A 25,094-nucleotide genomic window follows, 5' to 3' on the forward strand; every position below is an offset into this window, starting at 1 on the left:
CATAATTCACCCCAAAAAGATGTGATGTGGTTGAGGATTTGAGATTTGGATTTCTTCCGAAAAAAAGGATGAAGTGCTTTATTCAGCAGAGATCATAAACATGAGTACGTCTCTTTTTATTTACTAATATACTTGTACTAGTTTTCACATAACGTGTAAACATTTTACTAGTTAGACTTTTTCCAAACTATAATTCCTGACTAAATGTATAATCAAGTGAAATATTATGAAGTTTCAATAACAATATACAATACTATACAATTCAAAAGCTTGATGTAAATAATATAAATGTAACAAATAAATGTAATTAACAAATGTAACAAATAATGCTGTTGTTTCAATTTATCCCTCCTAAAAAACTGGAAAAAATATTCTCAGCTCTTTACAACATTAATAATAATAATAATAATGATAATAATAACAAAAAATTTTTTTTGTAGAAAATAAGATTGTTAAAAGGATTTCTGAAGGATTGTGTGACTGGAGTAATGATGCAAAAAATTCAGTTTGAAATTTAGCTGTTTAATTGCACTCCCAAGTGGATATTAAATTATGTTGTGGGATAATTCAATATATTCTAGATAAACTACAAACATAAAATTATATACATTTATTTTCTTTCTTGTAACTCCTTCCTCTCAGTGGCACAGATGACTGAGAGGCTCATTATGCAGCTCATTATACAGGCCTTTGTCTTCTCAGGTGTAAATCACAATGATATTCATGATAGTTGACGCCTACTCGCATATGACTTTTACCAACAAAAAGTGTCTTAGAAAATTTAAATCAATATATTGTTTTCTGTGAGTGAGTAAACAAGATGATTTTCACATCATTTAGAAAGAAAAATTCTAGGCTACAAGCTCCAGTTCTCAAAAGTCCCGGGAACCATTGTTCTTTATGTGTTTTTCTGCCTTATACAATGTTTTAACATTTTTAGTTTTTCACTAACCGCGCATAAAAAAAAAATTCTCAAACACAATCATGTACATTCATGCTGTTCACATATTATTATAGCCCAGTTTGTGCTGATTACAGTGAGATTAGACTTTAGCCATTTAGATGTGTATAAGAAACTGAAAAAAGCACAAATGTCAGGGCATGACAAAACTTTTCCAGGCCCCAAAAATACCCTTAGACTCCAGAGGGTTAATGACTTTCGTTCTTTATGTGGAACAATGAAAGTCATTTGTCTGTACAGTGGAAGTCTGTGGGTTCAAATCAGATTTCACTGAATGGCCTAAAAGTACAAGGAAGGTTTGATGTGTTCCACAGAAGGTTTGTTAATCGCTGGTAGATAGTGAGAAGCTTGTCTATGACCGTTTGTGATGTCTAACAGGATTCTCCCCTTGTAATCCTCACAAAATCTGTTTGGTTGATCCTGTGTTTTAACACACTGTGTAGTCAAACAGTTTGAAGACAGTCAAAGACCACTCTCACCATCTTCCCCATCACCCTCTGGCTCGCTGGCCACTGAGTGCTCTCAGTTCCTGCTCTCAGATATCACTCTAACTTCTCTTTTAGTGCTGCTGGGGAAACTGCCAGTCTTAACAGTTCAGAGCCTGAACTTTAAACCATCCCTTAAAAATGCCAATTGTGACGGTTTCTGATTCAACCAACCTAGAATGATTTGGAGTGTTATTTTAGTTTGCATTTTCCTTCTTGCACCAAACACAAACCACCCTCCATTTAAAAGCCTCTTATGGTACCTCTGTAAAGAAGAGGGGGTTGCAGGTGGATGGGAAAGAACTGAATTAAGGGGAATGTGGCACATTCGCATACTCTCTTTATGCCACAGTGGGTTTGGTGCCAGCCAATAATGTTAAATGTCTCTTAAAAGGGCAGTATTTCTAGCTGCAGCCTTATTTAAATACTTTTACTCATCTTCTACTCTTTTATGTCCTTCTTTGAAAGGTTAATAATATCTCTTTCTCTGTCCGTGCACTGTGTGATGGATTGCTGTCTGCTTGTGCCACTGGAAAGAAAGACTTGGGTGGATGTTTGTGCCAGTAAGCACTGGGTGCCCCAAAATGCCCTTTTATACTGGCACAAAAAGAGTCTAAAGAACCAAAGCAAACATTCAAAGAGCTGCTTGTGTTCTGCTGTGTCTCTCTTACAAGATTTAAAAACATTTATCTGTGTTAATGCAGCAATATTAAAATTGTAGTCTGTAATTAAGTTGTTTTTTAAGTTGTTGTCAGTAATGGATTAAAAGCCAGAATTTAAATCTGATACCATTTTGTCTAAATACGTCAAATAAAACACTAAAAACTAAAATGAATCATTTTAAATGCCTCAAGTGAAGCACACAAGTTTATATTCTGCAGTATGAAAAATTTATATTTATTTTGAAATAAATAGATAAAAATGTATATATATATTTATATATATATATTTTGAAACTTGAATAACATGGACACATGCAGAGAGTGCGAAAGCCCAATCATTGGCTTTGGAGCCACAGCAGTCTAACCTGAATTAAATGTTTGCTTTTAGCATCACATGCTGGAGCTGTTGGCTGAATCGAAGGCCACTGCAGGGAAGTGCTGTCAACACTGGACTATAGACTGAGAATCAGACTCCAGTGGTCTTCAAAAGGCTGAATGAATGACAAAAGACAGATTATCAGACTTCTGAGGGGCGCAAAGAGTCTCCATGTCTCTTTACCATTCGGTTTCAGCTAAAATACTCTCATCCAGTCAGTCAGCCAAAGGGCGAGAAAAAGAGAACGTCACAGAAGAATATGAGATGACAGATGTAAAAAATACATGTTTGATAGTTGTTTGAGGCTAACTGTGTGGGTGGGCAAAAGAGAGCAAGAGGATATTTGAGAACAAATCTGGGAAGAGACACATGCACAGGGTCTGCAAATGTTATTATTTGTAGTTGTAGAAAAATATTGGAGATTGCAGTAATTTGATTTTGTGATATTTGATTGTTGCAGTTTGATTTTGTTTATGTCTAACTAACCACAGTCATGGGACATTGAATGACTTTCTCACCTGTACGTTTCCCTGTTTTTTTTTTTTTTTTGATGTTTTAGGCATTGGAATATGTTGTCAACCAATATGGGTTTTTCAGTGGCTGTTGTGGTATGCTTGTAAAATGTTTAGGATCTGTACAATTCGTTTATTTATTAGAAATCAATACTTTAATGTTGTGGAAATACTAATTCAATAGCAATTTGTAGAGACTGAGAATGAAAATCCAAACAGGGTTTTGTCTTTGTATTGCTTTAATTCTCTGCAGAGAATGATCTGGTTTACACACAGCTTCTGAGTCTGTGTGCAAAGAGATAACACACAGACTCACAGACCACTTTTTAGTATGTGAAAAGATATATTGAAGGACAGACTAGGACCTTTGAGCCAATCATGTTGCTTAGTGCACATCACCCCATAACAATTGCACATCTAATGCACATTACATCGTAGATGCCTGGTAACTCTCAAAAACTGCCCATCCCTGGTACACAGTTTCCATTCAAATGTTGTTTTTCAACCTAAAGCAGTTGCGTGCACAAGTTACATAAAATAACTCAATGTCCCTATGGACTATATATACTGCCTTGATCATTGTATGTTTAAAAAGATATCTAAATGAGATTAATGCAATCAATGCCAAATTAACAAAACCAAACATTTCCATAACATTAAGCTAGGATGCATTTAGTTTATCAAAAGTGACAGTTAAGACTTTTACATTGTACACTGACTTTTATAGGCCAATATAGTTTAGTCAGTTAAATGACCAAATATCTTCTTATTTATCAGCCGGTATTGGTCACGTTTTTCTGCTTATTTTGAAGAGACTGTGTTACTGACTGTAATGACCAACAACCATTTCCTGTTTACATAATCAGGTTTTTGTAAAGTTCTTAAGATCCATGCAGTTCATGAAGGTTCACGGCTACTGGTCCTGTAGTGATTCAAAACCTTGAGTCAGAAACAAATGTTTCAAGATAAATAAGAACATGTCTTGATTTGTTGTGGTGGTATGGCATAATAAAAGGTCATTCTCCTCTCTGCAAAAAGGGGAAATCAGATTTTAAATCCATAATCCAGATGGCATAGTTGTTGTCGTCTCCCTTGTTTACGTAACTCATGGTTCTGGAGGTATTATTTCTGTTCTTATATTGTAGTTGATGGTAGGTTGCAGAAAGAGTAAGAATGATGACAAACTGACTTGCCTTGACCTTTTAGGACTGGAATTTATGAACTTGAATGTGAGTGTGAAGTGAAACTACCTGGACATCACATGCGAGCAGAGAGTAAAGTAGCATTTCAAGGGTTCATGGAAGTGCTTGGTGAGATTAGTGTTGCCATTTAACTCTCTGTCTGGCTTCTGAAATGTATGACCAAGACCAGTATATCAGGGGAATATAAGCTACATGTTGTTGCTAATGCAGCAGTTTTTAGTGGTGGCCTCTACCTATTGCTCTTTCCTCTTGTTTTTTTCTGAAAACTGAATTTTCAGGTCTAGAGAGATGCTGGATGCTCTGCAAGAAATCTCCATTATCTGGCTTTTTTAACCAAACAGACTGAACACATTGCCACATCCAACTGTCTCATCTCTCTCTCGTTTCTTTTTCTGGACAAAAATCATCCATTTAGATAGGAAGAGACCAACATGCAAAGCAGCCAGCCACAGTTAGTTAGAAAAGAAAGTAGAGAATATATTGTATACATATAGAAAAAGCTGATTTTACAATGTTGCTTGTGATTATCTGGTTCACTTGCTATTTAATGCCCTTAAACAATACTCAAGGGACTGTTTGAGGCTGAGGCTATGGTGCATTTGCAAAGGAAGTTTCATTTTTACCTTCATGCTAGAATACTCATTCATTTTTATGTGCCATAATTTCTCCAAAATGTTTTTATGATGGAGTTTGTGTTGTATCTGCTAAATGAATAAATGTTATCTTATATATGTTGTTTTAGCCTTTTAAATCCACTGTTTTCTTGAGCAGCCGCCTGTCACCTGTACCCCAGACAACACTTCTGACTTCATTTCCTGTCTTTGTCTGCCTTTTTGTTCCTCACAGTGGTATTATTTCCTCTGTTTCTGTGCTAGTGACTGTTTCTGCATTTTGCAGCTTGTCTTTGGTTATAATGATGCTTTTGAAGTTGAAATACTACAAGCACTAAAACTGATATAAAAATAGTTTAAAGCTGTATATAAAAATGGAAAAACCTATAAAATGATAAAAGCACAAAGTACTGAACCTTAAAATAAAAATAAAAAAATATTATATAAAAAGCTATTGAAATATTGACAAATACTAAACTAAACTAACAGTGATGTGTCTGAAGTGCTCTTGTGAAGGTAGCACTGAAAGCTTGTTGAATTGGCATTTTAAAAGTGTGGAAATCCAACCTACAATACTCCCTGAAGCTAAACTGTACATGTACGTCATGTCTGATTGGAGGTTTCTGTGACTGGTTTAATGCTGGATTAGCTCTGCACAGCAGAACATCTATATGTTTACGCACTGATGCAGAGGGATGGTGCTTTGTGGGTCACCTTGATGGAAAGGGAAAGTGCATACGAGATGGACCCAGAGAGGAAGAGAGCTCTTAAAATGTTGAGTGTTGAGTTGGTGGACCTAATGGGCTCTTATCATTATGACAGTCTTGGTAATACTCACACCTCTGGAGAAGAGATAACCCACACACATTCTTTTGTACAGTAGTCTTGTGCAGATTGCCGGTCACGCTTTAACCTTGTCTCTTTCTTATCTTGTTGTTTAAAACGAGAGCAGTTTGATAAAAGCATAAGCATTCAGAATGTCAGAGAGTTTAATTAACCTGATTCACCCTTTCATTCATTTTTGTATTCTCCATACTAGTGACCCTTCCTGCATGAGAGCATATAAGAGTTTTAAATACTTGTTAAAGGGATATTTCACTCAAAAATGAACAGTCTGCAGTCGTTTACTTATTCTCAAGTCGTTCAAAACATGTTGGACTTTTTCTTCTGGAATTATTGAATAACAGTGAATAAGTTTTTTTTTGTGATTATCAATATGACTAATAATAATAATAAACATAATGAGAAATATTACTTTTGTAATGTTTTCCTGGAAAATATACTTAATATACTTAATATTTTTATATATATATATATATATATATATTTAACATTTAACCTTCAAGTTTTTATTTTGGCTGAAAACTACAGTGAGACCTTAAAGCTTCTTATTTGTTTACAGCAACCAGTTTAGAAGTATTTTTCATTACAAATTTAAGATGGTTGGCTTATGTTGTGTTTTCAAATGCGCATTATAAGCCACCCAAGTTCATAGTTCATGTGGAGCAGCATTTGCTGTGTGTGACCCAAGCCAATATCTTCTTGATATTAAAAATAATAATTTGACATGTTGTTGAAGCTGTAAAGACAAACATTGATTCAACAGAATTGCCTTAAGGGGTCTTTGGTTGTACTCCGTTCAGACAGTTGTAAACACCACAGTCTCTATCAGCCACACAACTGTATGAATTATTCAATGTGTGGGGTTGTGAGTGGGTGTGATGTATTGTGCACAAGGCAAGACGTGACCATGTGCAAATTATCAGCAGAATTCTTATGCCACAGCGCTTGAACAGGCACACGGGGGGCTCGTGTGCAACGTGCAAAGCAACATTGTTCCTTTGTTCAAAGCCCTGCATTTAGCAACTGCCCGGCCAATTAAATGTCAAAACTGCTGACTCAAAGCTGGTACATCATTTCATTCATCCTGAACATACTGTACCTCAAGCTTTGACTGTTTCCTTCATTTCATCTGCCATTAGCTGAAGAAACAGATAGCCCTGCCCCAAGCTCATGCTACTGGTTGAGCCACTATTGCAATGTCAGATTTGTTGAGACGCTTAAAAAAACAATGTTTTGAAAGCAGTTTTCACTTTTCAAAGGAAATCATCCTACAAATATACAGGTGCATCTCAATAAATTAGAATGTCGTTGAAAACTTCATATTTTTCAGTAATTCAACTAAAATTGTGAAACTCATGTATTAAATAAATTCAATGCACTTGGTGACCTCCAGTGATTTAATCACTGTCAGTGTGAACAGATATTCAAACTCAGACCCTGTCAGACTCATGAACAGGAACCATGGCGATTGAAATCCCACCGTTCCTCTTTGGAGCGTGTGAACGGCATCTCCATTGATCTCTAGTGCCATGACCTCTGACCTCTGCTGGCAGACCTTCAGCATACAGAGCCACCGTGTCTTGCTTTCTCTTAGCGTTTGCTTTACTCTCTCTCTCCCTCTCTCTTTTCCACTCCAAAGTGGTTAAGTCCGGTGTCCTAATGAGTGAGCCTATTTAAAGAGAACTCCACTGCTTCTATATTTAACTCACTAAGATGCTCTCTTTAAGCACCTTGTCCCTTCTTCTTTGTGACTTTGGGTTGGAAAGCCGTGTCTGTCTTGTCTCCTATTCCTTATTTCTCTCTTCCGCCCTCTCTGTATGCACCATTTTCCTCTTGCTGCAAGAAGGACTTAACTTTCTCAGCGGGGCCTGTTTTGGCCCCAGACCCACAGGAGACATGTTTTCTTACCTTCGATCTCCACACTACCTGGTGAGTGCCTGAGCACCGAATGCGGAAAAAGAGAACGCTGAGATATACGGGAAGATGCTTAACGTAGGTGGGGTTCTCGGTTTTTCTTTTTTTTCAGAAAGTGAAAGCAAAAAGATATATAATGTTACAAAAAAAGAATTGTAAAAAAAAGTGTGTGCTGTTATATTAAACCTTCTATTGATAAAATAATCGTAAAATGTATCATGGTTTATGCAAAAATATTAGTAGTAATGAGTAGTAATAAGAAGAAGAAATTCTTCAAGAAAAGTTGTTTTAAATTGTATTAATATACACAATATTACAGAAAATTACAGTATTACCGTTTTCATGCATTTTTATCAAATAAATGTAGCTTTGGTGTTTGTATATAAGGTATGATTATTATAGTTAATATTTGCTGAAGTGTTCTGTAGGACACCAGGAAATAGCTTTCGTGCTTTCTATCTCTTTTATGACTAGAAGACCCTGTACTTTTGTGGTGAAATCCCACACACAACTTGAGCTATGAGAAATGGACAGTGTGTAGGAGAGAAGGACGATCTCAGCTGTTTTTTGAACGGCGAGCAGCACTGAGGCTACAGGTCCTTGTGGCCGTTGATGTCATTTTGCTGATTAACCACACTTAAGCTTTGTTCCATCAGTACGGTGGCTTTGTGGTCATCGTGAGAAAGACGCATTGTTCTGTGTTTATTTCTGCAGCGAAAGGTCTTGTCGAGGGCAGGCATGGGTGTTCACCACTACTAAACATATGGCCTCAGATTGCCCTGTTGAGTGTTGGGAATGTCTTTCTCATGTTGTTTTGCATAACTGGAATTCCCTTCCCACAACCCCTCTGTTCTGTCATAAAGAAAATCTTAATATTTTCAGCCCATTTCAGAAGTCTTTCTGAAATCGTTGGTCTTTGCTCGTCCATTCCCCTGTGTTGCGAAAATGACACTTTTGAAAATCCTTTCTGGCTGTCTTGTCTCTCCAGAATCGCCCCTCTCTGTCTATTCATCTCTCTGTTCCTCTTTGTTGAGTCATTGTGAGTTGTTTTGAGGGCAGTCCTCCCTGAATAGCTATTGTGCTCTCAGTACCAAGCGCCATCATCTCCTTTAGTCTGTATGCCAGACGTTGGATGAGCGTCTAAGACGTTTCGTCATCCCTGCTGTGCTTGTGTGTTCAGGGGTGACGAACCAACATTGAGGAAAACACTTTAGCCATAGTGATGTAGCACAGCAAGTGTACCCACAATGCCTTGGCACCTTTGTTAACAAGCCGTGTGCTAAATATGAGTCTAGGACATACAACTGGGATTTATTTTATTGGATTTAGCTAAGACTAACTACAAGTGATTGCATCTGATGTGTGTGTTGTCAGACCATTTGGCTGATGCTGATGTTTGACTGCCACTAATTTGATTCACCTTTATAAGATTATCTGCTTCGGTATCGGTTCAGATAAATCTGCTCTGTCTGAATTATCAGTCTGTGATTAAATGTGGGTAATACAGAAGAGGAAAATATCTTTCTAGAAGGCATTTCTTTTATTATGACAAATAAGATTAAAAATACATTTTGTAGAATTGCTTAATACTTCCTGTTTTGCATGATGAGCTGAAATATTAGAATATTACTGTCTAAGCAACAAGTTTATTTATAAATATCACCTTTTGTGTTCTTCACTGAAGATATATGTAAGAACTGGTGATAGACTGTTGAATTATTGCATATAATTCAAGTAACGCAATATACATTAAAATTTGCATTATAATTTAGTTCCAGAATTAAAGTACTGGGGCGATTTTGTGTGAACTGTGTTCCAGTACCATTTCCAGTACCATTTGCATTCGCACTGACCGTGTGTACTAGGATGTGACGCAAGTCGTTCGACAACAATGTAATTTGTGCACATGTGGAGCAGTTAATGCATCTTTTCAGGTCGTTATGAACATTTGAATGCTTGTAATGTGATCTTTTGTATTTTTTTGTGGAGAATCTCAGATCACCAGTCTAATTAGTCTGATTTATTATTATTATTATTTTTTAAACAATACGATTATGATTAGAAACTGTTACCTTAGTACTTAGTATTAAAAATGATTTAGATCCATTAGATTGGGCATTGTGTTGTGATAAAGTATCTTTAATTTTATCGAATAAGCACTGACCTCAAATCAAGTCCATTAGTGATTTGGTGTTTCAGAGATCTTGTGTTCTAGTTGTTGCAAATCTGTTCTTTTAGTTTATGTTAGAGGCCATAGTAAATCCCACAGGTTGTGTCAGGGCATCATCTGTCTGCAAGCTTTGGTAATAAGGTCACCTATAGTGGACCTTGAAGATATTATACAGTATATCTAAATATTTATTAAGTAGAAATAATACACCATTAAAAATGTAAGATATGACCTCCTAATGCCTGTGCCTGACTCTGTTGCTGCTTACTCATCCTGTTAACACCTCTGTCATACTTTCACAGTCCAACCTTGTAACCTACAGTGCATGTAATTAGCAAGAGGCAATACCACGACAGGAATTAACGAGGGATTTTCTCCTTAATCAGGAGGCTTAGCTTCCCAAGGGGTGTCTGGAGGGGCAGGAGTGTGTTCACGTACTGCATGAATGATATATTGGGCTGTGTGGTGCTAATGCAGCTTAGCCTGAGTTATTGATTAGCAAGTACTGTTATATTAAAAGTATAATGATGTCTGACTGCATTGACCAGTGGGCTTTCAAACCATAATAGGGGCTTTCGCACCTGAGGAACCTTTACATAGTTCCTAGAACTAACAATGGAAGTTCCTAGTCTTTGGCATGTTCGCACCGCAGGTAACAAGAAGCATTTACAGACCTGTTGTCCAACAAAAGAGAACATTTAATAACATATTTTCACTTTATAATGTCAGTAGAAACTGTAATAAATGCTATGTCGATTAGCATTGTCTTAGAAATATACCTTTTTCTTATGAAAACACCCACGATGGCTTGAAGAGCAACGATAAACAATATATTGACACAGTCATGTCTTTATTGTCTAATGTCCCCAGGGGAACATTTACAATATCTGGGGAACTGTCCTGGTGCCTAGTTCCAATAAATTCTTAGTTAGTCCCACTAGAGGTCAATGGAAACCCATATACTTGAATCAAGAGAGGGAAGAATTTATCCCTGAAGGTCAGGTCAGGGTAAGTAGTTTCCCTTAAGCTGCCTTTGCTGCAGTCTGCTTTTCTGTAGATATTGTAACTCTTAAAAAAAAAAGTTATGTCAACAAAATTACGAACTGTGGAGAAGTTATACTTGTCTTGCAGAGCGTGTCAGTTCAGTGAAGCTTTTTGCTAGTGCAGTTTTTTAAAGCCTTTGCATCGGTCAGCACATAGAGGGAACACAAAGAGAGAGACAGAGAGAGGAATAAGGGGGATGGGAGAGAGAGAGAGAGAGAGATAAAGGAAGAATCCTCCATCCAGTCCTTCTGTCCAGGAGCATCCTCACAACTTGCTTCACGGTTTGAGCTAATTTAGGTGACAGCTGTCCCCATATTTTGAACTCCCCTAGCCTAGCCCTTTTCTTTTATAGGCAAAACATGTAGCCAGTGTTTGTCTATGGAGTCGTCTTATATCCGTCATAATGATATGTAGTGAATTATGATTTGATCCCTAAAGGGTTTGACACTAGAAAGCATGCATATGCATTAGAAAGCATGCATGGTCAAGCAGTAGAGCATGGCGCTAATAATGCAAGTGTCATGGGTTGGATTCCCAAGGCATGAACCTAAAAAAATGTATACCTTGAATGCTTTGGATAAAGTGTCTGTCAAATGCATGAATACATTTTTTTTAATGCATGTATATTTGACCGTAATGCGCAGGGTGTCTTTCCAAGAACTTTAATTTCTGGAAAACATGGATTGCTAACAATGAAGAAAGAAAGTTCTTGTATATACAAGCTTTAGATTTGCAGTGCGAGTTGTGTGTGGAAAGAGTGTATGTGTGTTGCTCACTAGGAGTCCTCTCTGACATTTTTGAATAATTAATAGGGGTTTTTGGGGAGATGAGGGGAACCAATGAGAACACAGGGATTTGCACGGTTGCGGGACGCTCCGTCTGCTGTAGTGGATTTGGGAATACCATCAAAGCACATCGCCCCCAGGTTTTTCGACACTTCTACACACTCACAGAAACACACACATATATTCATCACTGCCATGTTTACATGTTTATGATGGATGCAGATCATCACATGTATATTACTGGTAAAAAAAAATGTTTTTTTGCAGCTGTTCATCATGCTGCTCTGATTGAGATTTCATATTCACATCATGTCTTATAGAAACCGTCAGCATTAGCGCTGAGCGCAGGGAGGTCTGTTTGTGTGTATATGGTATCATGCAGCATTGGGCTATGCACCAAAGACCTAAAGGTTAATTGGTTGTTTCTCTGTCAGAGTTTGAGCATTGCTGAACTCGCTGAGGTGTGAAATAGAGCTAAAATTCCCCATAAAGTTTGCTGTCTACTAAATCAGCCTTCCTGGAGCCATACTTATTGATTTGAGTGTGTTTGGTCGCATCCTTTGTGGCACGCTTGCAGTAGATACTGTGGTCTCATACTGTAGATATAGAGCTTGTGTTCGGTTGAGCACACATCCATGTGGCTCCGGGGGGCTCTGGGGGAGGTGACCGGGTGGCTGTGCCTGCGTGGCTCTGCATATGTCACAGATGTGCTAATGTGTGGCTGAACGGATGAATACTGACTGCAGGCAGTCAGATGGAAATGTAGGTTACACTGGTCATCCATACTCAGTCCAGGAGGAGAGTGAGATCGGCCTTTCTTTGAATAAGGGGTAGTTTTTGATGGACAAATGAAGAGGAAGAAAGGAGTCTCTGCCCTCTAAAAACAAAGGCAGCAATATGATAGATTGAAGGTTATTTTTATTAACGATAGTTATACTCTTTTCAGTTTAAAGAAGATTCCAAGCATGAAGATAAAGCTTTAACTGAGCTGAATTAACCTGATCTAATGAAAAAATTTAAATGATTTTTATGGCAATTAGTAATTATTTTACAGTTTGGCAAATTGGTAACAAATGTGTATGATATAAACTAGATTTTTTTTTTTAATTGGAAAAAGTATGCATGAAGGTCAAATCTTAATCCCCACACTAAGCCGAACTGTAGGCCGGTTTTATGAAAACGTATGAATAAAATTGTACAAATGCAACCAGTTTGCCAAAAGGTAATTTTTGTGACCAAACCTGTGCTAGTGAGTTTTTAAATAAATGCTGTGAACATGATTAGGCATGCATTAGTCCACTGACAGTTATATTATTTTGTGTATAAAGCACACTGTCAGACACCAAATTGTCTTTTCACTCCCCTTTCTTTCGGCAATGTACCTTACTGATACACACTCATTCTGTTATGTAACCGTCTTAGTGTATGTCACAGCCTAGCACACAAAGGCATTTAAGCAAATGTGTGTGTGTGTGTGTGTGTGCTCTTGTTTTTGTGACATATCAGGACACAACTCTGTATAATGACATGGGTACCGTATGACACAGGTATTACAAGGAGAGGGTGACTTATGAGTACATAACCCATGTCCCCATTTTTCAAAACGCTTATAAATCATACAGAATGAGTTTTTTTGAGAAAGTAAAAATGCACAAAGTTTCCTTTGAGGGTTAGGGTTAGGTGTAGGGCCATAGAATATACAGTTTGTACAGTTTAAAAACCATTACGCCTATGGGATGTCCCCACTTTTCACAAAACAAATGTGTGTGTGTGTGTGCACGTTGAGCAGCATGCATACCTATCCTCTCTGGGATATTTGTTTCTTATTGGTCTGAAATGGCATTTTGCAGTTGAATATTGTTCAGTAATCTTCGCCGAACTTTATAAATGGACATTGTCTCACAGAGCAAAGTGCCTACATGGCTGTATTAGTTTCTGAACCTTGTTGAGCCTTAATCTGCATGTAACCTAATACAGTTATTTCAAATCAAATCAATATTTAATGTCCATTTAAATTATTCATTATGTAAGCAGTATAACGTGGAGGATAAAGTACAGTCAGCATTAATCAAAGCGCTTTACAAGATCAAGACAGTCTAGAAATGTTTATGAAGGACCTCGCTTTTCTCAGTTTCATTTTGATTCTCAAACACACCACACACACGCGCGCACACACACACACGCACGCACGCACGCACACACACACACACACACACACACACACACACACAGGTCATAAGTAATGAGGTGCTTAGGGAAAGGAATGGAGGTTACCATGTTTGAAACATGAGTCTTTTCTGGCTTTATTTATTGGTCTAATGTCGACCTCTAGTGGCCAGTTACAAGAAGAGAATAGCAGAGGAGCTGATATACAGTAGTGGTCTAAATTTTTGATTTAAATTTTCATTACTCTTTGTTTCTGTGCGCATGCAACATGGTACATACACTGAGTGAATTGAACTTATGATCACTGTTGTTTGAGCTATTTTTGGGTCACCTTTCTTATAAAATAATCCAGTGTAGGTGGTCTCTCTTTCTGCTGTTGCAGATACAGAATGCATGTGTTTGAGACAGAAATGCAAACAAGGGTTGTGGTTTGTATGCAGATATTGAGCTGGAGACTTTCAGTATCTCCATTAGACTGAAAAGAAAAAGACCTAAGAGACAACTCAAGAGACAAGCAGGAGTCGGAAGGTGAAATTTACCGCTGTATTTGATTTCAAATGCTTAATATATTATATTATATTAATACTTTAAATACTTTTTTAATTCTAATTTTAGGATTCAGTTTATTTTCTTCACTCGGAGTGTGTTTAAAAATAAAACAAATCTTTTTCATAATGACATTTAAAATGTAATCCTTGCTTCTTTTTCTTTTCTTTTTGTTTTTCTTTTCTTTTAAACAACATATGATGCACAGTTTGTTGGTCATGATCACAACCAAACCGCCACTACTTAAAAAAAAATAATATAATGCATTTACATGGACATGAAATATTAATCTGAGTTGATATTATTTTATGATGTATGCTGAAAGAGAGCGCGTAGTGATACGACTTGGAGCTAGCGCAGTGTAGTTTATTGATCTTTATACAAATAAAAGGTTATATGACTGGCAGTCAAAGCGTAATTGGCTGAATGAAATGTTGGGATTGTCTTTTGGAATGTTTTGCTCAATGCCACACAGTCTCACAGGACACTGGAAAATGTTGGAGCAGCTTTGAGTCTATTATCGCGATTAACCTTATTATTTCAGTATGACAGGAAGTCCCATGTGTTTCCATGCATGACAGGATGGATTGGCTAACAGGCCTCTTTCTCTCTCTTCCAAATACTTTCACTGACTATTTGAGGTCTTTGCCAACAGCCTTTCCACAAAAACAGGAACTGTGTCAATTTTTTTAGAGGTAGGTTAGCAACGGGTCATTATTTTGTTGGATTGGTCCTCAGATATTGTGTTCGAGTTTTAGGTGGATCACTTAATAGTGGTGTATGTACTCACAGATATATATCCTGTAACTTGCACATAACCAGTTTCAGCAGGTTTCAAGTCAAGTAGTCAGTGGTGGCTCTGTTGATGTTCTGGGAGCAGTAGTTTCTGTTAGTCTGAGGTGAGAGAATGGCGTTTGTTTCTGTTCTTCATGTACTGTGTGAGTTTTCAGTCTCTCAGTTTCCTCCGGTTTCTGTGTTCATTTGTATTGTGTCTGTGGTTTGTTTTCATTATGGTCAAGCTCACAATGGGTTACACCAAAATAACAGCGCCTTTAGCAGCGAGGACGTGGTCTGTCTAACAGTAATGAGGTAGAGACACTTTCTAAAATAACTCTTTTCATTGACTGACTTCTTTACTTTCATTTGTGCTAACCAGACATTTCTGCTGGACTGTTGTACTGTCACTTACTATTTATTCATTTAGCAAACTTTTTTTTTTCCAGAGCAAACTTAATAGTGTTATACTTGTGACCTTTTTTTTCTAGCATCTTTCATAAAATCAAAGTATTTCCTTAAATTATGATGTATCTCTTTTCCTGTAGACTTGCATTGTAATTAATCTTTACCAGTCTATTTGATCATTAATTTATTATAAATCCAGGCACTTCAGGAAATTGCAGGGATGGTCCAGCCAGAAAAATAAATTGATTGATTTTCTTTTGACAGGGCCGGCTGATTAATATATTTATGTCAGCATCGACTCATTTAAATTAAGCCTTCAAGTTATTGTTCTGTGCATCTTTTTTTTTTTTTTGCCAAAACATATGCAATTATTTCTGTATGGAAGTAAAATAATGACTTATGTCTTATGAAACAAAAAAGCATGCTGAATAGCACTATCTGAAAAAATAATGCATTGAATTAACAGTACTTGCATTTTAATGCCTTGTATTTCCAGGGCTTGCTTTTTAGGTCCTGAAATTTAATATAGTTGTTCGTTTAAGCTGTGAATAATTCAATAAAAAATATTTCACACACTTTTTCATAGTTAAAAAATCAATAATTCATATTCACGTTCCAGAATTCACTTCCAAAATATTAAAACGGTTAAAAAATACGATGTATAATATTCGACAGGCAAATTTCGGTCCATTTATTTCACTTTCCAAATTCGCTTCCACAAATTCAGTGGTTAAAATTATTGATAATCATCAATAAAATGTATTCTGAGATCTGAGGTCTTATATCACAGTATTAATTGATTGAGAAGCGTTACTCGTCATTGGGGAATCCTGGAGTGTGACGTGAGGGGATCCCCAGTATTACAGCACAGCGACAAAGTTACGGAAACTAAACAACCGAAAGCAATATATGTCTTCCTTAGATGTAATGTTAGTTCTGTACTTCAGCGTTGGGTAAAACACCATTATAATCTCCTTTGAATGCTGCTTACTTGGTAACAGCAAAGATTTTGAAATAAACAATACGCACAATCAGCTTTTCCACATGCCCCGATAATCAAAACTTCTGCTTAGCGCTTGCTTAATTTCTGCAGATCAGTTTTTGTAACTGTATTACTTAATCCACCTGTTGCTTTGGTCTTCATCAGAAGCCGCTTGCACCACCTGCTGGTGAGCGACTGACAGCAGATGGAGATCATGCCTCTGTGCTCTACTGCTATTCCTGCAGCTCCCGGATGTGAAAGGGCCAATAATCTGCCGAATTTTAACCACTGAATTTTTGGAAGCGAATTTGGAAAGTGAAATAAAATGGACCGAAATTTGCCTGTCGAATATTATACATCGTATTTTTTAACCGATTTAATATTTTGGAAGTGAATTCTGGAACGTGAATATGAATTATTGATTTTTAAATTATGAAAAGGTGTGTGAAATATTTTGAATTGAAATATTCACAGCTTAAATGAACAACTATATTAAATTTCAGGACCTAACAATGCAAGCCCTGGAAATTCAAGGCATTAAAATGCAAGTACTGTTAATGCAATGCATTATTTTTCAGTTAGTGCTATTCAGCATGCTTTTTTGTTTCAAAGACATAAGTCATTATTTTACTTCCATATTTCTGTGCTTAATGTTTTATTTTATTGAATTCTCCAGTTATTTTGTCAGTAAAATAATTGGGAGATGTCTGGCAGTATAAATTTTTAAAAGAGTTTTATTAGCTGGTTATGTTTGTCTTGGCCTTCTCGTTGTGGCAGATGTGTGCACTTCTCTTTTGAGACATGTATGTGTATGCTGTTAAACAAAATATTAGTTTTTGTGAAGAACTGATGAGATCTTTTTTCCCCCTCGTCTTGCCTCTCTTCCACTGTTTTGTCTACAGGGCATATCACCCACCGGACAGGGTCGACCCGAGTCCCCCGTTTACACCAACCTCCAGGAGTTAAAGATCTCTCAGTCGTCTCTCCCTCCCGTTCCCTTTTCCTCCCCTCTGCACATCCTGGGCGACTGGGAAACGCACAAAGATACGAGTGGAAGAAACTTCTACTACAACCGCATGACTCAGGAGAGGACCTGGAAACCACCGCGCTCACGAGACAGTCGTGGGGACACTGGAGGGAACCCTGAAGACATGGAGGTAGCGGACCACCCGGAAAAATGCCAATTGAAAAGTCCATAATGGTCAACTTTGCAAATAATATATCTTTATCATCTGCAAAACATTTCATCTTTGCATTGATGTAATAATGCTTTATGTAAGTGTGACTGTGTGCCCACATGCTTGTGCATGTGAAAGTTTGAACTAGGCCAGAGTTGAAGTAGGTCTTCAGTCTATATTTAAGCCTTTGAAAAATGCTGTTCAGATATTTAAGCTTCAACAGACGGCTGACCCAGCTTTGCACAGACCAGAATGGAGCAACTTGCTCACTGCGAATATTACTATTATTACAGATAATTGTTTGACATGTTTCTGTGTTTTAAGCTGTTCTGGTTACTGTAAGAGCGGACATGTATGTCTGTGTTTACAAGAGTAACATGTTCAACCTGTTTTCCAAACTCATTTGAGACGGCCATATCTGAAGTTTCGATCTAAGTTTCACTCTTTCCATTATCCATAGCTGCCATCTAGTGGAAAAGTGGACATTTGGGCATAATAAAAGGGGGACATGCTATGTGTTACTGTTTATATCAGTTAAAATTTTATCTGATACAGATGCTCAACTTAGCATTAAATCAGTATTATTTGTTTTTTAAATAATAATAATAATAATAATAATATTGATATTATTGTTATTTTATATATATATATATATATATATATATATATATATATATATATATACACAATTAAGATATAATATACTATTATTACAACTTTTATCATTGTTATACAACTACAAGTATTACCATTGTTTATTAAAAAAATAATAAATTGATAATAATAATGAAAATAATATTAATAATAAAATGTTAATTTGTAAAAAAAATATTTGTTTTACCAAGTATAAAAATAATATTTTTAAATAAATATAATAATTATTATTATGTGTAAATATATTAAATTATTATTATTAATAATAATAATAATAATAATAATAATGTGTATCAAAATGTGTTATTTGTTAAATAATAAGATTGTTTATTACTTGGTTTTTATAAAAAATATATATTTATTTCTTTAATAATAATAATAATAATATAAAAATAAGTATAATAATTTTAAATATAATAATATATACAAATAAATAACGTTCTTATTTTGTTGTTTTTATCCAAAGCGACTTTAGTGTTGTTAATACCATGCCATACTGTTGAAGATGCATCGTTTATGATGCTCTTGTCTTTCTGGCTATTTTTTTTCTCATTGTGTTGTCTCCACTGTATCGTTCAGCAGCATTTGTCCTCTGAGGAGAACTGTCCCAGCACACGCTCCAGTCAGTCAGACAGTCAGTACGGATCGCCCCCTAGAGGCTGGTCTGAGGAACTGGATGAACATGGCCACACACTCTATGTGTCTGAACACACCAATGAGAAGGTGCTGGAAAGAGCCGCTTACATACAGAAATCTAATTTTTGTACGGACGAGACACAGTGTAAGAAATATTTTCTTTGTTTGACAGTGGATCAAGCATGTGGACGAACAAGGGCGGCCGTATTACTACAACGCTGATGGATCCCGCTCAGAGTGGGAGTTACCAAAAGTAAGTTAAACATTTTCCACAGGTTTACCTAGACAGCCTTTCTTCTGTCTGTAGATCACTTTTGTCTATGTGTTAACCAGGGGTGCATTTCCCAAAGGCATAGTTGCTAACTAAGTTAGCAACTTTGTTGGTTGCAATACAATTTCCCCTTTGCCAACCAACAAAGCTGCTAACAGGTTAGCAACTATGCTTTTGGGAAACGCACCCCAGGACAGTTGGAGGTTTACTGAGAAAATCTAAAAGTGACCCTGATTCTCTCGCTGCTGGACACTGTTTATCTGACCACACGCTTCTCTTGTGGTCTCTTTATTATTTTTGTGGTGACTCTGCTGTTTCTCTGTTTGCTTGCTCACTATATTTTGTGTTTCTCTCATCACTAATTGGTTTAAAACCAATTCAACCAAATCAGTTTCTCCCTCTCTTTTCCTTCTTGTTTGTTCTCAGTATAATCTCTCTCCTGCAATCTCTGGAGAAGCTCCTAAGAGTCACAGTTTGGAAAGGAAGCAGCAGGAGCCCATTGTTCTGACCAAGTGGAGACACAGCACCTATGTTCTGGACATCAATGAGAAGGTACATGGCTATGTTGTTAAACATGGTCTACACAATACAGTTCTCTTTTGTGTAATATATATAAACTCACCATCCAAAGTTTGGGGTTGGCAGATGTTTTTGAAAGAAGTCTATTATGCTCACCAAGGGTTGATATAGGTGATCAAAATATAGTAAAAACAGTAATGTGGCATATTTTTACAATTTAAAATACTGTACAGTTCACCAAAAATCACACATTACAAAAAGAGGTAAACACAGTAAACGTTTAACAAAAAATAAACATAAGAATGTATGAGAACATAAGAACTGGATTTTTTTATATTTTTCAAAAAGATGTATAAAAAAAGTTATTTTTAATTTTAAATGTAACATGTTTCTTTTCTTTTTAAATTAGTGTATATTATTATTATTTTTGTATGTTTTTGTGAAGCACAAGCAATAGAGCATGGCATTGTTTGCCAATGGCAAGATAATGTGTTTGATTCCAAATTAAATAGAAAAAAAAAACTGGTAAAAATGTACACATTCAATGTAGTGTACTTTTCTTTAGATAAAAGTGTCTGGCAAATGCATAAATGCAAATATATATACCCACATTACACAGACATGAATAAGAGGTTGTTACAAAAAACAAAAAATATCCTAGGTTAATCATTATGTCTGGCAATAATTATTATTAGTTGTTATGGGGTCAAATTGCAATAACAAGTGTTAATACATTTTAGCATGTTAATTTTTCCTTTGATGGCAAAGCTGAATTTTCAGAAATCGTTTTAATATGCCGATTTGGTGCTTAGGAAACATTTATTATCACACAGCCGAAAATTAGATCACACAATGAGCTGCTTTTATGTTTATTTTGTTTGGTTATGCCCTTTTTGGTGTTTATTGTTATTATTGACCAGTATGAGGCCTAAAATCCATTTAGGAATCTGTCAAGATCTGATCATTTTTTCCTTCAGCCAGAAGCCAGTGAAGATTAACACAGATCAAATATATATCCTCCAGGAGAGCACAATGCTTTTAACAGGCTTTAATCTTGTGCATTTTTGTGTGTGTGTGTGTGTGTGTGTGTGTGTGTGTGTGTGTGTGTGTGTGTGAGAGAGAGAGAGAGAGAGAGAGAGAGTGCATGTGGTTTGTATTTTTATTTTTTTTCTGTATCATCTTTCTGTAAAGATGCTTAATGAAACAAGCCTGATGTTATGTTGCTCTTGTGTCGCACAATGATTTTCATTCCAGCTGCCATTCAAAAACAGATGGTTCACCGTGAGCCGCCTCCCCAGGGGCTTCGGCCTATCACTGTTCAGAGAAGTTAGTCGCCTCATTATGCTGTAACCAATCAGATCTGATTTCTTCTCTTCACAAATTGAAATTGTCTTCAAATGAATCAAGGAAACAAGCCAGCTTTGAGTTAATCAAAACCTGCTCAAAATGTGCACTTTATCATTGATACGTGATGTATCTGGGTGTCATGCTTATTTGTATGCTTGTGTCTGCTGGCTTTTTACTAACTCCTCATTGACTCGTTTTATTATTGACATGTCAACAAAATCTTGTCCATGTCCGCACAAATCATTAATGGCAAGACTAGAGATAACAATAATTCTGACCATAGAAACACTGATATATCATCCTTTTTCTCTGAGGAAATTCTTAACTGCCTTCAGAATGGGGTCTAACTTCTTTTTGTATTCATCCTATAACAACCTCTGCTCTGAATGTTTAACGCCGCTCTTTTTCTGCGTTATAACTTGCAGGAGTCTGTAATTGCCAAACACTACTCTCCTGAATCAGACTCTTGCCCCTCTTCACCAAAACATCCCTCTGCCGTTAGTATACACACTAACCCCTGTGATTTCATGCATGCTCTTTTCAGTGTATTAACATTCAGTTCTCTTCTAAATGCATGTTGTCATCAGAATGTGCAATACAATTTCCAAATTTAAATACTACTGCTTCTGCAAATAATAATTTATAATTTATACTATTTTATATATATATATATATATATATATATATATATAAACTTGTTATAATAATATATTAATATCTATTATTATTTTACTTACTTATCTTTCCTTTGTTTGTGATATATTTTTTACTTTTCATGTACTAAGCTAATTTTTCTGCTCTCTGTAGCCCTCAGAAAAGTGCGGTGTTCTCAATGTCACCAAGATTACCGAACATGGCAAGAAAGTCAGGTAAAAACTGCATCACTGAATATTGCCTTTGATTTTTTTTTAATAGGTGTGGGGAAATAGATCAGCTAATGCCATTTGATTAAAATCATAATATTTATGCAGTATATATATTAGTAGTACCAATTCAGGGACCAATTCTAACTATTAGCTAATTGCTTATTAGAATGCATATTATTAGCATACTGGCTGATTATTAGTACTTAAAAAGCAAATATCAATGCTTTATTCTGCATGACCATGTTTTAGATCCCTTAATCCTACCCCATGCCTAAACTTAACTACTACCTTACTAATTATTAGTAAGGAGCAAATTAAGAGTTTGAGGCTAAATTTGTAGTTAATAGTTTGGTAACTAAAACTGAAATGTGACCTACATTGTGTGGCCTCTAACATTTGTTCATGCTACAAAGAATGAATGTATTGCGCTGCAATGAAAAATTGCAGGGTCAAGCAAGGGTCATTTAAAAAACTTTTTTATTCCCTTTTTTAGTATCTCCGTTGATTTTTAGAATAGTCACACAGATGCATCTATTGTTTTTATTGTCCTGCAGGAAGAACTGGGCCTCTACCTGGACTGTCCTGCAGGGATCCTCTTTACTTTTTGCAAAGGGTCAGGGCAGTGGCACCAGCTGGGTATGTATACAGTGGCCTGTTCATCTGGGACAAATATGGAATTATTCTCTTGGAAATTCTTGACCTTGCTCCAATTGACATGCTTTGAATACTTGCAGGATTCCCCATAGTCTACCTCAAATTTGCCTGCAGTTATGCAGGAGTGTATCATGCAAACTGCATCCACATTCAGTTGTTGCCAACAAGTGTAAACACAAAGAGGCTTACGTGCTTTTATGTAAAATCACTATTAATATTACCTCTCTTGCTGATTTGTAACTCTCGCCTTCATTTATATCTCCCATGTGTGTTGAGAGTGTGTTTTCATGCGTCATCATCACTCTCTTTTCTGTTCTTTTCCTTTCTTCCATCTCTTCCCTGTCTCTTCAAAGTCGTACTGCCGCAATGGTTCCTTTCCTGAACTCCTCCTTTCATTGCTAAGTAACTGGAAGCATTCGATTAAGCCCCGGCCCGCGGTGCCCTATACAAACTGTAGACGCAGCCGGGCTTCCTCTGTACGTGTCAGCTTCTCTGGACAGAGTGAATCTGCCCTCGATGTGATCAAGGAACAGTTTTGCCTAGATTAACAGATTTCTGATTTGATAAACTTCATTAGATGGTTTTAAATAGGCTAAATTTTTGAAATGAATAGTATGTATAATATAAGTTCATCATTTAATTAACTATAAATGAGTAATAAGGTTGTATGATGCAGATCTGTTTCAAGATCATCTGAGCAGGGCAGCTTGTCCCCCATTTTATTTGTGCACGTCCTACTTTCTGCCTGTGTGCCACATTTGTCACCCCTGCTATGTGTTTGAAGTTCCTCCAACTAGAGAGAGTGATCTTAAAACTTTTACTATGTTAAATAACCAGAGTTAGAAAAAAAAATGCATGCACTAAGAACCTTATGTTTGCTGGCATGCATGTCTGCACATTCCGACTAATTTATTTTATGCTGTTTGAATGTGTAAACATCCATATTATCACAATACACAATATAGAGCTTAGCATTGTGCAAAACGAAATGTGGGAATGCACTTTGCTAACATAGGCCATAATAAATTAAAAAACCGTGTTGTGTGTGCATCTAATATGCAAGTCTAACCTATTATTGTACATTGGCACCCAGAACTAATTCACACGTAAAATGCTTTTGACCCAGGAACATTACTATGGTTCGTGTTTAACAGTACTGGACTAAAGAGAATCCTAAATAACTCCTGATGATTTACTTAGAGAGTGACAGGAGTTAAACAGAGATGTTCAATTCACCTTGTTTTTTAAGTTTGGTGGCTACCAGTCCAAACCAGAATTCACAGTGGACCTGCGAGGAGGTTCGGTCGATTGGGCATCCAAAGAAAAGTCCAGCAAGAAACATGTCATTGAGGTGAGAGTCAGCTGATTTTACGTTAGTATTTCTTTAACCCTTATGCTTTGTTGGGGACGTTTTTGTCCACTAGGGGGTAAAGTTGAGTCTTATTTTGGCCACAACTTTCTCTGTGTTTGAGCTAATGGGATGATTTTATTTTGACCCATATTTTGGGAAAATGCTTTGAAATTTTTCAAAAACTTAACGGTACACTCTGGGCAAATTCACTACTCTTTCGTTATGTTCGTGGATGGAAGCATCCACTAAATTAAAATGCTGTAAAAATGTATCAGATAAATATTTTTTTCAAATTTTTTTGCATAAATCTATTAATCAACCTCAGTCCTGATCAAAACTACCAAATGTTTAAAAAATAATCCTAGATTTTAACTCTTTAATTACCAAGTTCATAAATGATGTCACTGATTTGGGGGAAAAAACCACACAAAATTACATATTTTCAATTTAAAAGTGATTGTGGACTGGATATTTTTTTACCTTTTATTACAGTCTTGGGCATGTCAAAGATTAGTAACAAGATTGGCTTTGATGCATTGTTAGTTTTTGTGCAGTATTAGATTTAAATTTTTTCTCCCTAATTTGTTGTTGGTGGCTGTTTTTGCCCCATTGACTTCCATAATAATGACATTTTTTGATTGCAAAGCCATGACACCATATAGTCATGCATTCTTGATTGTTTGTGGTTTTCCCTTTTGGGAAGAGGTAAAATTTGTTATTTTTACAGTTGATCACTAGGTGGGACCATTAACCCTTTAGATAGGCCTGTGCAAAAAAAGGCTTAGTTTCTGGCTTGTATATGGAGTTATATGGAGTATAACAGCAAATTATAGTGTTTGTGTGTGTGTGAGAGAGAGAGAAAGAGAGGGTGTGAGAGAGACCTTTGTGCACTTACCTTGATGTATCTGAAAAAATCCAAATATGCACCTCAGCTCTCAGGAGTAAACAATAAAAAATGAAGTGTGTTTATGCACCTGCTGCCTTTTGATGGTGAAATGTACGGATGGTCTATGTGTGAAATGCTCGTCTTTTCTTGATGGTAAAGCCAGTTTAAAACCTTAAAATCATGTACAAAAAATCTACAAATCTACTCTGCATCAAATTTATGAACATAATGTATTATGAACCAAAATGCAATACCAACTTCAAATAAGCTTGCAGCTCGCTGGAGGGGTCA

At 36.3% G+C, this 25,094-nt stretch overlaps 1 protein-coding gene across 8 annotated transcripts in view; it reads left to right on the forward strand.

The window, feature by feature from the left end:
- Positions 1-25,094, forward strand: part of LOC132121522 (rho GTPase-activating protein 12-like) — a 48,013-nt gene that overhangs the window by 14,116 nt on the left and 8,803 nt on the right. Inside the window, exons 3-11 of one of the 8 annotated variants that reach the window (XM_059531007.1) lie at positions 17,344-17,598; positions 18,853-18,996; positions 19,082-19,162; positions 19,607-19,732; positions 20,954-21,025; positions 21,854-21,915; positions 22,467-22,548; positions 22,920-23,042; positions 23,816-23,917. In XM_059531007.1, the coding sequence (XP_059386990.1) occupies positions 17,344-17,598; positions 18,853-18,996; positions 19,082-19,162; positions 19,607-19,732; positions 20,954-21,025; positions 21,854-21,915; positions 22,467-22,548; positions 22,920-23,042; positions 23,816-23,917 (1,047 nt within the window). Of the gene's footprint in view, positions 1-17,343; positions 17,599-18,852; positions 18,997-19,081; positions 19,163-19,606; positions 19,733-20,953; positions 21,026-21,471; positions 21,544-21,853; positions 21,916-22,466; positions 22,549-22,919; positions 23,043-23,815; positions 23,918-25,094 lie in introns of all 8 variants that reach the window. The other 7 variants (XM_059531006.1, XM_059531008.1, XM_059531009.1 and 4 more) reach the window with 7 other exon arrangements.

Source organism: Carassius carassius, chromosome 39 (genome assembly GCF_963082965.1).
Source record: "Carassius carassius chromosome 39, fCarCar2.1, whole genome shotgun sequence".
Classification (NCBI taxonomy): domain Eukaryota; kingdom Metazoa; phylum Chordata; class Actinopteri; order Cypriniformes; family Cyprinidae; genus Carassius; species Carassius carassius.